General features: G+C 49.9%; 1 protein-coding gene across 1 annotated transcript in view; it reads left to right on the plus strand.

Moving 5' to 3' along the window:
- LOC120910487 (oocyte zinc finger protein XlCOF7.1-like) overlaps nt 1–15,371 on the plus strand; it is a 61,610-nt gene that overhangs the window by 15,079 nt on the left and 31,160 nt on the right. The window contains exons 7-13 of the mRNA XM_040322244.1: nt 5,672–5,726; nt 7,661–7,726; nt 8,396–8,472; nt 8,559–8,640; nt 10,102–10,196; nt 11,862–11,913; nt 14,417–14,508. Coding sequence (XP_040178178.1) covers nt 5,672–5,726; nt 7,661–7,726; nt 8,396–8,472; nt 8,559–8,640; nt 10,102–10,196; nt 11,862–11,913; nt 14,417–14,508 — 519 coding nt within the window. The remainder of the gene's footprint in view (nt 1–5,671; nt 5,727–7,660; nt 7,727–8,395; nt 8,473–8,558; nt 8,641–10,101; nt 10,197–11,861; nt 11,914–14,416; nt 14,509–15,371) is intronic.

Raw genomic sequence — 15,371 nt, forward strand, 5'->3', positions numbered from 1 at the left:
GGTGTGCAGTACCGCTTTTGGCCTGAGGTTGGAGGGGGGCGCCGTTCGGAAAGGCCCCAGGACAGCATTGCTGATTTCGGCAAATCTCGGGTAGGAAGTCTTTCTGAGGTTCACCGAGGTCAGCCGACGTGCTCTCGGGCCCTTTCCGAGGCTCCCCGGTGCCCCCCACCCGCCTCTGGCCTCATGCGGTATTGCATCCCATTGAAGTCAATGCGGAACAAATTATTGATGTCAATGGGGAAACTCGCTTTGATATGCGAGTACTTTGGATTACGAGCATTCTCCTGGAACGGATTATGCTCGTAATCCAAGGTTCCACTGTAATTCAACTGGCGTCGAGTCTGACCCCATTGCGGTACCCTGGTTGAATGGTCTCCTTCCCATTCTTGGCGACTTTGTTGCTGGCCTTTGTGTACTCCGTATATTCCAAGGTAGAATCTGCTAGATCAGTGGTTCTCAGGACCCACCGACAGGCCAGATTTTAAGTATTACTTTTGGGGAGACGCAGACTAGACTACTGCAATCACTGAGCAGCAAATGATATCACCTGTGATGTATTTCAGTTGTCTTGAAAACCTGGCCTGTTAGTGGGTCCTGAGGACGGTAGTTGAGGACCAGATGGCTCACTGAAGGTTTTATGTGCCTGGTGCCCTCTGGTCATCAACCCTGTCCTCGGGGCCCACTTAACAGGGCAGGTTTGCAAGATAACTGAAATACATCACAGGTGATATCATTTGCTGCTCAGTGATTGCAGTATTCTAGTCTCTATCTCCCCAAGGTAATACAGTGGAACCTCGGATAATCCGTTCCAGGAGAATGCCCGTAATCCAAAGTACTCGCATATCAAAGCGAGTTTCCCTATTGAAGTCAATGGCAACGAAAATAATTTGTTCTGCATTGACTTCAATGGCATGCATTGTGGCCAGAGTCGGGGGGCGCCGGAGAGCCACGGAAAAGGCCAGAGGACACTTCGGCTGACCTTGGAAAGACTTCCTACCCGAGATTTGCCGAAGTCAGCCACGCTGTTCTTGGGCCTTTTCGTGCATTTCCGAACGGCGACGTTCGGCTCTGGCGCCCCCACCCCACCTCAGGCCAAACACGGTACTGCACACCGCTTTGGCCTGAATCGTGCTCGTTTTGCGAGACAACACTTGCAAACCATGTCACGATTTTTTAAAACGCAGCGCTCGTATTGCGAAACGCTCGTTAACCGTGTTACTCACAATCCGAGGTTCCGCTGTACATAAAACCTGGCCTGTTAGTGGGCCCTGAGGACCACTCTCCTAGTGGATTTTCCTTTGCAATAGCAGCTCAACGGAGAAACCAAGCTTGGTTTGACGCATCCTGGCCAGGGTTATGGGGGCAGTGGATGCATTTGGGGGGATTACTCTTGCTGTGGGTTGTCTCTTGAAACAGTTGTAGGCGCTCTCCTTGTGTTTCCCCCCAGGAAGTCATGTCAAGAGATCGCAAGTCCTGCAAAGGGACCCCCCCCCCGTCTTGTACAAGGTTCTTTATCAAGAGATAACGTAGCGCTGTTTCCAACCTCTGGCCAGTTGTCTGCATTGGGAGTCTGATGAAATCTGCTGCAATCCTCTATGTGACAGTTAAGCCATCTGTGCCGATAATTGCTCTCACTCCGCTTTTATTTGTATCATGCAAAGTGTGTCTTTGTGAATAAAGGCTGGAAATCGGACCCGGGTGTGTGTGTGTTTTGTTGCATATAACAGGTCAATAGAGCAAGTCACTACAATGTTGAGGAAGGGGGGGGGGGGATATGGATAGAGGTCGACCGATATATCGGCAGGCCGATATTTGGCCGTTTTGGAGAAATCGGCATCGGCCGATTTTTATCCAAATTAGGCCGATATTTAACATGGCCGCGGATTGCCGCCACGGTCACAGCATCAGGAAAGGCCGCGGCTTCGGCCTAGCTCCGGAGCCGCGGCCATCTTGGTACACCCAGCGTGGCGGCCCACCCACAGAGGAGGAGGGGCCCGCGCTCGTAGGACACACACCGCTCTCTGGTGTCTGTACTACGGGGGGCAGGGGGGGCGTCTATACTGGAGGGAGAGGGGGTCTGTACTGAGGGGGGGGGGTGACACTATTTTTTTTGCACCAGTGCCACCTGCCAGTGCCAATTGGTGCCACTTGCCGTCCAGTGCCAATAACAGTGCCACCTGCCAATACCAGTGCCACCATCCAGTGCCAATTAGTGCCACCTTCCATCCAGTGCCAACTAAAGCCATCAGTGCCACCTGCCAATGCCAACCAGTGCCACCTGCCAGTCAGTGTCACCTGTTAGTGCCATCTGCCAATCAGTGCCACCTGCCAGTGTCAATTAGTGCCACCTGCCAATCAGTGCCATCTGCTAGTACCATCTTTCAGTGCCATCCAGTGCAACCTGCCAGTGCCAATAAGTGCCACCTGTCAATCAGTGCCACCAAAAAAAATCGGCCGCAAAAAGCGGCATCATATATCGGCCGCCCCGATTTCTAAATATCGGCATCGGCCAGAGAAAAACCCACATCGATCGACCTCTAGATATGGATCAAGGTGAACTGTCAGGAATGACTTTCCCCTATATCAGGGATATACAATTAGCGGACCTCCAGCTGTTGCAGAACTACAAGTCCCATGAGGCATAGCAAGACTCTGACAGTCACAAGCATGACACCCAGAGGCAGAGGCATGATGGAACTTGTAGTTTTGCAACATCTGGAGGTCCGCTAATTGCATATCCCTGCTCTATATGATCATGGCTCTAGTACTGTGCTGGGTGGCAGCAATCAAGTAACATTATGACGGGTCTCCTTTAACCACTTAAGCCTCGGACCATTTGGCTGGCCAAAGACCAAGCCACTTTTTTGCGATTCGGGACTGCGTCGCTTTAACTGACAATTGCGCGGTCGTGCGACGTGGCTCCCAAACAAAATTGGCGTCCTTTTTTCCCCCACAAATAGAGCTTTCTTTTGGTGGTATTTGATCACCTCTGCGTTTTTTTTATTTTTTACGCTATAAACAAAAAATAGAGCGACAATTTTGAAAAAAAAAAAGCTGTATTTTTTACTTTTTGCTATAATAAATATCCCCAGAAAATATATAAAAAAGATTTTTTTCCCTCAGTTTAGTCCGATACGTATTCTTCTACCTATTTTTGTTAAAAAAAATCGCAATAAGCGTTTGATTGGTTTGCGCAAAAGTTATAGCGTCTACAAAATAGGGGATAGTTTTATGGCATTTTTATTAATAATTTTTGTTTTATTTTTACTAGTAATGGCGGCAATCTGCGATTTTTATCGTTACTGGGATATTATGGCGGACACATTGGACACTTTTGACGCTATTTTGGGACCATTGTCATTTATACAGCGATCAGTGCTATAAAAATGCACTGATTACTGTATAAATGTGACTGGCAGGGAAGAGGTTAAACACAAGGGGGCAATGAAGGGGTTAAGTGTGTCCTAGGGAGTGATTCTAACTGTGGGGGGGGGGCTACAAGTGACACGACACTGATCACTGCTCCCAATCACAGGGAACAGTAGATCAGTGTCCTGTCACTAGGCAGAACAGGGAAATGCCTTGTTTACATAGGCATCTCCCCGTTCTGCAGCTCGATCGCGGGACACCGGCGGACATAGAGTCCGCAGGTCCCGTAGGCACGGTCACGGAGCTCATGGCTGGCGCGCGCCCACTATGCCACGATTTAACCACTTAACGCCCGCCGCACGCCTATTTACGTCCACAGAATGGCACGGACAGGCAGATGGGCGTATATATACGTCCTTGCCTTCTAGCGGGTGGGTGGTCCGATCTGGCGGGCGGCTTACCTCGGGGAGCGATCCGGGACCACGGCGTGGCTATTCGTTTATAGCCGCTCCGTCGCGATCGCTCCCCGGAGCTGAAGAACGGGGAGAGCTGTATGTAAACACGGCTTCCCCGTGCTTCACTGTGGCGGCGTATCGATCGTGTGATCCCCTTTATAGGGAGACTCGATCGATGACGTCACACCTACAGCCACACCCCCCCTACAGTTGTAAACACACACTAGGTGAACCCTAACCCCTACAGCGCCCCCTGTGGTTAACTCCCAAACTGCAACTGTCATTTTCACAATAAACAATGCAATTTAAATGCATTTTTTGCTGTGAAAATGACAATGGTCCCAAAAATGTGTCAAAATTGTCCGAAGTGTCCGCCATAATGTCGCAGTCACGAAAAAAATCGCTAATCGCCGCCATTAGTAGTAAAAAAAAATAATTAATAAAATTGCAATAAAACTATCCCCTATTTTGTAAACGCTATACATTTTGCGCAAACCAATCGATAAACGCTTATTGCGATTTTTTTTACCAAAAATAGGTAGAAGAATACGTATCGGCCTAAACTGAGGAAAACATTTTTTTATATATTTTTGGGGGATATTTATTACAGCAAAAAGTAAAAAATATTGAATTTTTTTCAAAATTGTCGCTCTATTTTTGTTTATAGCCCAAAAAATAAAAACCGCAGAGGTGATCAAATACCACCAAAATAAAGCTCTATTTGTGGGGAAAAAAAGGACGCCAATTTTGTTTGGGAGCCACGTCGCACGACCGCGCAATTGTCAGTTAAAGCGACGCAGTGCCGAATCGCAAAACCTGGCCTGGGCATTTAGCTGCCTAAAGGTCCGGGGCTTAAGTGGTTAAAGGGCGACGTACTGGTAGGTCCCTTTGCGCAGCTGTGCCATTCTGCCGACGTATATAGTCGCGCAGCGGTCGGCAAGCGGTTAATTCCACACAGCCGTTTCTAAGCCATTCTGCAGTGTAATGGAAACAATACGCCGTTTCTTAGGGTTCCCTGGTATTGTGCCGCAAAAAAATGAAGCTGAAAAGGGGGGGGGGGGCGAGGTCGTGCGCGGGGGGCGAGGTCGTGCGCAGGGGCGAGGTCGTGCGCGGGGGCGAGGTCGTGCGTGGGGGGTGTCCCTGAATGGCAGTTTGGAAATGTGGTCACCCTACAGTTTCCGCCGCTATGAGCAAAACTAATTTCATGATTTGGAGACCAGATATTTTTCTCTGCCAGTGCAAGAGGACTTGGTTTCTGGAAGTTTCGCCTCCACCAACAGGATGTGTCCATACCACACAGGCAGTTATGTGGACACCCGAAGAAGGACCCCACACAGGCAGTGATGCGGACACCAGAAGAAGGACCCCACACAGGCAGTGATGCGGACACCCGAAGAAGGACCCCACACAGGCAGTGCTGTGGACACCCGAAGAAGGACCCCACACAGGCAGTGCTGTGGACACCCGAAGAAGGACCCCAGGAAGTAAACAGAAGAAATGAGGAAGTCACATGACATCCTCAGCTAAGTAAATTGGGCATTTGGATAGGTTTTTTCATGTTTTTATTATTTTTATACCAGCGGTTAATCAGAGGGGTTGGGCAATATCCTGGAGTTCGGCTAGTGAAAATAAGGTGATTTCATGTTAATGTGATTTTGGGTGTCATTGGGAGCAATGCGCAGGAGCCGATGTTGGAAAATATGACAGAGCCTGTGCCTTGAGCGCGCCCGTGACGTCATCATGCTCCCTCTGGCGGTAGGAAGCGGGAAGCGGCAGAGCCCGGCCGGGACTTGGGACTACGACTCCCGAGATGCAGCGGGGCAGGAGAGAAGATGGGGCGGTGACGTCACAATGGCGCCGCCTGGCTGACTCGGTGGGGAGAGAGAGTGGACGCCGGAGAGGGTGAGAGCTGTGTGTACATTGTGTGTGTGTGTAGGAGGGGGTGCTGGTCCTGTGCAAGGGGGGAGTCCAGGCCCAGGGAATGCTGGGTAGGCAGGGTGGTGCAGGTAGTTCTGGGGGGGCCATCACACACCTGGGAGGCTGTGAGCTCCCCATAGACAAAGTAAGTGCACCTCAGGCACCCTCCCCCCCCACACTGGAGAAAAAACAGACCCCCCCCCACACCGGAGAAAATACCACCCCCCACCCCAGAACCGATTTCACTACATGACCCCCCCCCCCCCCCATTTAAAGTTTTAAAGAATTTCTGGCCACCAAACTTGGGGGGAACAAAACCGTCCGCTCGCGACGTCACCACGCGTACGCTAGGTTTCTTGGTGGCCAATGTCCAAAAATAAAAAAAATATGGATGTAAAAACAAATAAAAATAATATAGATACAATAATGAAATTCCATAGTAACATAATAGTAGAATACGAAGTAATGGCGTCGCAGAGGATTGGTGGCGATGGGGTTCGAAGCCCGGTCAGGACTTAATCTGCATGGAGTGTGCATGACCCCCCCCCCCCACCTGGGCTTGTGAGGGTTCCCCCCAATGCTTCAAAGACGTGCTGGTAGGTAAATTGGCTCCTGTCTAATGTGGCCCCTAGTATGTGTGTCTGATGAGCTCCAGCGCCCTTGGATCCTAGTCCAAGCCCACAATCCCGTTAGGAAGTCGTCACAGGGCACTGCCAATCATAAGCAGCCGTTGCTGGGTGCCGACAATCGTGGGCAGCCACCACTGAGTGCCGCCAATCATTAGCAGCTATCGCTGGGCACCGCCAATCACAAGCAGCCATCACTGGAAACCTCCAATCATTAGCAGCCGTCACTGGAAACCTCCAATCCTAAGCAGCTATCACTGGAAACCTCCAATCATTAGCAGCTATCACTGGAAACCTCCAATCATTAGCAGCTATCACTGGAAACCTCCAATCATTAGCAGCTATCACTGGAAACCTCCAATCATTAGCAGCTATCACTGGAAACCTCCAATCATTAGCAGCTATCACTGGAAACCTCCAATCATTAGCAGCTATCACTGGAAACCTCCAATCATAAGCAGTCATCACTGGAAACCTCCAATCATTAGCAGCTATCGCTGGGCACCGCCAATCACAAGCAGCTATCGCTGGAAACCGCCAATCATAAGCAGCTATCGCTGGACACCGCCAATCATAAGCAGCTATCGTTGGACACCGCCAATCATAAGCAGCTATCACTGGAAACCTCCAATCATTGGCAGCTATCACTGGAAACCTCCAATCATAAGCAGCTATCGTTGGACACCGCCAATCATAAGCAGCTATCGCTGGAAACCGCCAATCATAAGCAGCTATCGCTGGACACCGCCAATCATAAGCAGCTATCGTTGGACACCGCCAATCATAAGCAGCTATCACTGGAAACCTCCAATCATAAGCAGCTATCGTTGGACACCGCCAATCATAAGCAGCCTTCACTGGAAACCGCCAATCATAAGAAGCTATCACTGGAAACCTCCAATCATAAGCAGCTATCACTGGAAACCGCCAATCATAAGCAGCTATCACTGGAAACCTCCAATCATAAGCAGCTATCACTGGAAACCTCCAATCATTAGCAGCTATCGCTGGGCACCGCCAATCACAAGCAGCCGTCACTGGAAACCTCCAATCATAAGCAGCTATCGTTGGACACCGCCAATCATAAGCAGCTATCACTGGAAACCTCCAATCATAATCGCAGAGGGGGAGGGGGGTGTCTGACATCACAGAGGGGGAGGGCGGTGTCTGACATCACAGAGAGGGGGCGGGTACGGTTGTTCCTCTTATACTTTTGCCCTCTCCTAATGTATGTGACTGTTTAAGTAAAAGAAATGTGGAAGATTCTTGAATGTTCTCTTTTCTTGTCTGCAGAGGTCACCCGAGGGTCTCCGCTGCCGGCTGTACTCAAGGTGACCATGGAGGACCCCCTTATGTTGGGTAAGAATACTGTGTATTTTTGGTCTGCCAGGGCCGAGAGTGCGTTTTTTTTGTGGTTATTTTCGGCCTTTACTGCTCTGAAAAGTTAGGGTTTGATCAGGAATTGGAACAGGGACCTCCCCCAGAGGTCAGAAGGCGGGTTCCCAGAGGTCATGGGGCGTGGCTGACCCACCCCCACCAAAGTGTACCGCCTACCTCAACTAAGTCGGGGAATGAAGAAGTCAGGGAAAGCGTCTTTAGGGTTTCCCCAACTTAGTTGGGGTAGGCGGTACACTTTGGTGGGGGTGGGTCAGCCACGCCCCATGACCTGTGACCTCTGGGAACCCGCCTCCTGACCTTTGACCTCTGGGGGAGGTCCCTGTTCCAATTCCTGAGTCCTAACCCTAACTGAGTAGTAAAGAAATAACACGCAACTTGCTGGAGGGCCTTCTTAGCATTTCTTGCTCTGTCCTTATAAGAGATTGGGGGCCGTATAGCTCCCCTGGTGGCGCCCTTTGATATTTTTTTTGTGGCTTTCGGGACCCCTGTAGACATTTCTCTGGTTTTCGTATGTAATGCGTCTCCAAATGTCTATTATGCTCTCAGGGGATGTCTTGTCTTGTAGTGAAGGATCTGACCGCCGGTGTAAATCACTTGTGTTCTAGACACCAATCACCATGTTTCTTACAGATGGGTCCAGCAGTAAAGACGCATCGGATAGACGTCGCCAATCGTCGCATTCCCCGCATTCCAACACCCCTCACCAGGTAAAGGACAGAACTGCTAGACGTAGTGGATGCAGAATTGTTTGCAGAGCGGCATTGTCCGTTACGGGTCCATTTGTGTTTTTCAGAGAGAAAATCAAGTAAACGTGGAAGAAGATCGCACTGCGCAGAGCGATGAGGAGGAGGAAGTTCCTCCAGAGATCAGCCCAGGTGAGGAGCAAACACTAAATCCAGAGAAGAGTCCCAGATCCTCCTTGTTCAGTCACTACAACAATCTCTTCTTCTCCCCCCTCCTCTGTCAGACAGTAATGTGGGGACAGTATGTGCCCAGCAGTGGCGGTGCATTCATAAAGGGCGCAGGAGCACCGCCACCTTTCTCCTGCACGTGTCTATCCTCACCAATAGATAGATTCATTGCATGAATCTATTGTTGCCGCTGCCGCCCCCTATTCAGGTGTCCGACCCCTTGTCGGGCGCCAGGCATCTGAATTACAGCGGCGGGGGGGATTGCTGTGCATTCGCTGTTTACACAGTGTTGTGCTAGGGAAGCGAATAAATCGCTTCCCTAACACTGACCCGCCTCTCAGCCAATCAGGTGCACCAGGTCTTGTGATGTTTTCACTGCATTAAACTTTTGGACGTTTTGTACGATCCGCGGTGTGCTGGCGAATGTTCATAAGGTCTGGTTACCGCTCACCTGATTGGCTGAAGCGACAGGCGTCCAATCATAGCAGAAGACGGGAAGAGGACGGGAGAAGACATTGAGGATGTGGAGGACAGCGCCGTAACTCAAGACAGGTAAGTGCCGGGGGTGGGGGGGCACACTGGCGGCAATGGATGGGGACACACTGGCGGCAATGGATGGGGGCACCATGGCGGCAATGGATGGGGGCACCATGGCGGCAATGGATGGATGGGGGCACCATGGCGGCAATGGATGGATGGGGGCACCATGGCGGCAATGGATGGATGGGGGCACCATGGCGGCAATGGATGGATGGGGGCACCATGGCGGCAATGGATGGATGGGAGCACACTGGCGGCAATGGATGGATGGGGGCACACTGGCGGCAATGGATGGATGGGGGCACACTGGCGGCAATGGATGGATGGGGGCACCATGGCGGCAATGGATGGGGGCACCAATGGCGGCAATGGATGGGGGCACCAATGGCGGCAATGGGTGGGGGCACCAATGGCGGCAATGGGTGGGGGCACCAATGGCGGCAATGGGTGGGGGCACCAATGGCGGCAATGGGTGGGGGCACCAATGGCGGCAATGGGTGGGGGCACACTGGCAATAATTGATGGTTACAGTAGCGGCAATTTATGGGCACAGTGGTTGCGCTTGATGGGCACAGTGGCGGCAATTTATGGGCACAGTGGCTGCGTTTGATGGGCACAGTGAGGCTACAATTGATGTTTTTATCAGTTTGCGGCCCCAAAAATGTTGAGCACCAGCCGCCACTGGTGCCCAGTGGGGGGAGTCAGGAGCCACCAGCCTCTATTAGACTCTGGCACTCCTCTTTAGACTCCCCTGGGGAGCGGTGTACTCTCCGAACCCCAACCTGTAATGACGGGATTCTTACTTGCTTCTGCATCGGAGGTCACAAAAAGTGAGCAATAAGCACTAAATACAGAATAGATTCAGTTTGTGTTTTCTTCCTACAGACATATCCGTCAAGAGAACTACGGTGGAGAGGCGCCCCCTTCCAATTTTCTCACTGAAGCGGGATGGAAGGAAATGGCAGAGGATACGTATTAAGGTAAACCTGAGGAAGAGCTCCGCACTTGTTTCCCAAATGCAGGTTAAGCTGTTAACCACTCGCCAACTGAGTAACATTATACGGTGGCTGTCCTGCGCCAGACCGTGTACTGAGTGCGTGTTCCAGCACTTCCCGGTAGTGGGTTTGCCGGCCGTGACAAGACACAGCACAAGGCGATTAGCTGGATTCAGGTAGGTTTACGCCGGCGTATCTACTCTGTAACTCTGAATCTACGCCGTCGCAAATTTAAGCTTATTCTGGAAACCAGATACCCTTAAATTAGGCTAAGATACGAGCGGCGTAAGTCTCCTACGCCGTCGTATCTTAGGGTGCATATTTACGCTGGCCGCTAGGTGGCGCTTCCGTTGAGTTTGGCGTAGAATATGCAAATGACTAGATACACCGATTCAGAAACGTACGTGCGCCCTTTTACAATTAGTTACGCCCTTTACGTTAGAGCTACGCCGGCGTAAAAATAAGGCTGCTCCCTAGGTGGCGCATCCCATGCAAGGTATGGACGTCGGAACAGGCCTATCTTTTTACGTCGTTTGCGTAAGTCGTACGTGAATCGGGCCTGATGTAATTTACATTCACGTCGAAACGGTGTACTTTGGAGCAATGCACACTGGGATATGTCCACGGACGGCGCATGCGCTGTTGGTTAAAAACGTCAATCACATCGGGTCACCAGTCATTTACATAAAACACGACCCCCTGTTCCACATTTGAATTAGGCGCGCTTAGGCCGGCCCATTTACGCTACGCCGCCATAACTTAGGAGGCAAGTGCTTTGTGAATACAGCACTTGCCTCTCTGACTTACGGCAGCGTAGCGTATATGCGATACGCTACGCCTGCCTAACGTTGCGCCCGCCTACGTGAATCTGGCTATATGTGCCCATCTGCAGCCTATGTGCCCATCTGCAGCCTATGTGCCCATCTGCAGCCTATGTGCCCATCTGCAGCCTATGTGCCCATCTCCAGTAATCCAAAAGTGTCACTCACTGTGGGTGCTCTGTTGGTCCAGATGGTGGTGGACTGGGGTCGCTGTTGTCCCTGCCTCTGTCAGCGGCGGTGGGAGATCGTATTCCTCCGGTGCTGTGGAGAGGGGGACAGCGTTCCGTGAAGCACAGTGGTCACTTCTGGGTACGGATCACGGGAGTATATACACAGTCCCGCCTCCGCCAACCAGCTCCTGTGATTGATAGAACACTGGTCCAATGCCGGTGGCGGAAGCGGGACTGTGTGTGTGTGACGTTAGCCGAGTAAACAGGAGAGACGGCTCGTGGATTCCGGCGGCGCTCGGCCGCACTCGACGGCGCTCGTCCCCCTCCTTTCCCTCCGAGGAAAGGAGGGGGACACTATTGGCGTATAGCGCGCAACCGTGATTTTCCCCCTATTTTCAGGGGAAAAAAGTGCGCGGTATACGCCGATAAATACGGTATATATATATATATATATATATATATATATATATATATATATATATATATATATATATATATATATATATATATATATATATATATATATATATATATATATATATATATATTATACACATAACCTTTAGAAGGTGGCCCCAGATTAGTGGAAAGGGGGGTCTGATATATGATGTATATGAGTGTCACTATTACTTACACTTTTTTCTGTGTTTATCCCTCAGAGTGAAATCAATTTGGAGGTTCGGGAGGAAGACACGGTGGAAGAACAGAAAGGTAACAAGGAACATATAACGATACTCGCGAAAATGTCTAGTATCGGTGCAACCCTAATGCCTCGTACACACGGCTGGATTTTCCGAGAAAAAAGGCAGACCGGCTTTTTTTCTAGGAAAGTACGGCTGTGTGTAGCCTCCATCTGACTTTTTTTTTTGGAGTCTGGACCTTAGATGGAGAACCTGTTCTCTTTCTTTCCGACGGACTCACGGCGGACTTTTGCACGGTCAAAAGTTTGACCGTGTTTACAAGGCATAATGGTTACATAGTTGGTAAGGTTGAATAAAGACCAAGTCCATCCAGTTCAACCTGTGTAGGTGTGTGTTTGTCCGTGTCAATAATCATTTTCCATATCCCTGTATGATGTGTTTACTAAGATGCACATTCTAAAGCAGGGGTCTCCAAACATTCTAAACAAAGGGCCGGTTTATTGTCCCTCAGACTCTTGGAGGGCCGCACTTTGGCCAGTGGGAGTGAAAATTTTCCTGGCATCAGTTTGAGTAAACATCTGGTATTGGGGGGAGGAATAGTGCCCCATTGCTGGAATCCTAGGGAGGAATAGTGCCCCATTGCTGGAATCATAGGGAGGAATAGTGCCCCATTGCTGGAATCCTAGGGAGGAATAGTGCCCCATTGCTGGAATCATAGGGAGGAATAGTGCCCCATTGCTGGAATCCTAGGGAGGAATAGTGCCCCATTGCTGGAATCCTAGGGAGGAATAGTGCCCCATTGCTGGAATCCTAGGGAGGAATAGTGCCCCATTGCTGGAATCGTAGGGAGGAATAGTGCCCCATTGCTGGAATCGTAGGGAGGAATAGTGCCCCATTGCTGGAATCGTAGGGAGGAATAGTGCCCCATTGCTGGAATCGTAGGGAGGAATAGTGCCCCATTGATGGAATCATAGGGAGGAATAGTGCCCCATTGCTGGAATCGTAGGGAGGAATAGTGCCCCATTGCTGGAATCGTAGGGAGGAATAGTGCCCCATTGATGGAATCATAGGGAGGAATAGTGCCCCATTGCTGGAATCATAAGGAGGAATAGTGCCCCATTGCTGGAATCATAGGGAGGAATAGTGCCCCATTGCTGGAATCATAGGGAGGAATAGTGCCTCATTGCTGGAATCATAGGGAGGAATAGTGCCCCATTGCTGGAATCATAGGGAGGAATAGTGCCTCATTGCTGGAATCATAGGGAGGAATAGTGCCTCATTGCTGGAATCATAGGGAGGAATAGTGCCTCATTGCTGGAATCATAGGGAGGAATAGTGCCTCATTGCTGGAATCATAGGGAGGAATAGTGCCCCATTGCTGGAATCATAGGGAGGAATAGTGCCTCATTGCTGGAATCCTAGGGAGGAATAGTGCCTCATTGCTGGAATCATAGGGAGGAATAGTGCCTCATTGCTGGAATCATAGGGAGGAATAGTGCCTCATTGCTGGAATCATAGGGAGGAATAGTGCCCCATTGCTGGAATCATAGGGAGGAATAGTGCCCCATTGCTGGAATCATAAGGAGGAATAGTGCCCCATTAGTGATGTCAGTGGGAGAAATGGTGCTCCATTGTCGGTGTCAGATGGCAGAATAGTATCTCGTATCATTGGGAGGCATAGTGCTCCAAAGGCCGGATAAAGGCAAGCAAAGGGCCACATCCGGCCCTCGGGCCGCAGTTTGGAGACCACTGTTCTAAAGCCTCGTACACACGCTACGATTGTTGACATACTGTTGTCCTAAAATCTTACCGTTAGTACGCTCCTTTTGAAATTGTTGTCCAGATTTTCCACCAAATCTGGACAACAATTGTCAAAAGGAGCGTACTAACGGTAAGATTTTAGGACAACAGTATGTCAACAGGCAATCCCCTGCCAACAATCGTAGCGTGTGTACGAGGCTTTAGAATGTGCATCTTGGTAAACACATCATACAGGGATATGGGAAAATTATTGGAGGACAGGCAAGTATATTTTCGGGCGAACAACCATGGCTCCACGTCCAATTTTCGTATGGTCGGTACACAAAAGTCGAAAGTCCAAACACGCATGCTCGGAATTAGTGCTCAGCAAACACGAAATTAGCAGAAGGGGCCCAAAGTTTGGCGCTCAAGAGCTGAAATTCCTCGTAGTACGTCACTACGTTTGTGTTTGTGGCACGACAATTGTGTAACATTAGTATGCATGACAAGATCCTGGCACACGCCCTTTTGCATGTCTACTGACCGGAATCGTACCAGCCGATTGGCGAAAAAGCCCACGTTATACCAATTTTCAAAAAAGGGCAGAGACCTATTCCTGGAAACTACAGGCCTGTCAGTCTAACATCGATAGTATGTAAACTATTGTAGGGGATGATGAGGGATTATGTCCAAGAATTTTATGCTGTCTATAAAGATTAGGAATATAACAAAGCTTTTTCATAGTACAGGGAGGTAGCCATGATAAAGTTTAAAGGGTACTACTAGGGATTTGTCATATAGCAAATGTCTGTTCTGGTCTATGTTTCTTGCAGACAGACCCTTCAACAGAAGTACACCGGAGCGATTTCCCAGCCCTGCTCTCTCGGACAATTCTGATGCAGAATATAGCCAACAAGATTTACAGGTAATCTAGGGGGGCATTCCTGACTACTGAAACATATTGCACTGCAATTGAAAACAGACAAAGCATATTTTTCTTTTTGGATAATGTAAGGGAGGGATATAAACTCTCCCGTTGGGGAGATTCCCCTTCACTTCCTGTCGCAAAGCCGAAACAGGAAGTGAGGGAATCCCTATTTGTCACCAGCGTCCCCATTGGAAGATCTCCTCTTTATTCCTGTTGTGGCGACAACCCAAAAGTTGGGATTTTCTTGCACTTTCGATGACGAGTAAACGGGTCAGATAGAGAAGGGGACTCTCCCTAATGGGGTCACCGACGGTAAAAAAAAAAGAAGAAAAACCTGATGGGCGCTGTAGTTCTTATCTGCTATAGCTAAAGCTCAAATAGCTAAACATCTTGGGCCAGATTCAGAGAGATCGGCGTATCTCTGTGCGGGCGTAGCGCATCTCGTATGCGCTACGCCGACGTAACATAGAGAGGCAAGTACAGTATTCACAAAGCACTTGCACCCTAAGTTACGGCGGCGTAGCGTAAATGGGCCGGCGTAAGCCCGCCTAATTCAAAGTAGGCTGGTAGTGGGCGTGTTGTATTGTAATGAATCGCGACCCCATGTAAATGAAGCGCCGAACGAACGGCGCATGCTTAGAATCACGTCAAATTTACTCCCTAAGATACGCCAGGTCCATTCATGCGACATAAACGTAACCTACGCCCAGCCCCATTCACGTAAACGACGTAAAATACGACGGCTGTTCCGACGTCCATACCTTTGCATTACTTGCGCCTTATATAGCAGGGGTAACTTTACGCCGGACGCAAACTACGTAGCTAAATGTGACGGGCACAAATACGTTCGTGAATCGGCG

This window comes from Rana temporaria, chromosome 8 (genome assembly GCF_905171775.1).
Source record: "Rana temporaria chromosome 8, aRanTem1.1, whole genome shotgun sequence".
In the NCBI taxonomy this organism is placed as follows: Eukaryota; Metazoa; Chordata; class Amphibia; order Anura; family Ranidae; genus Rana; species Rana temporaria.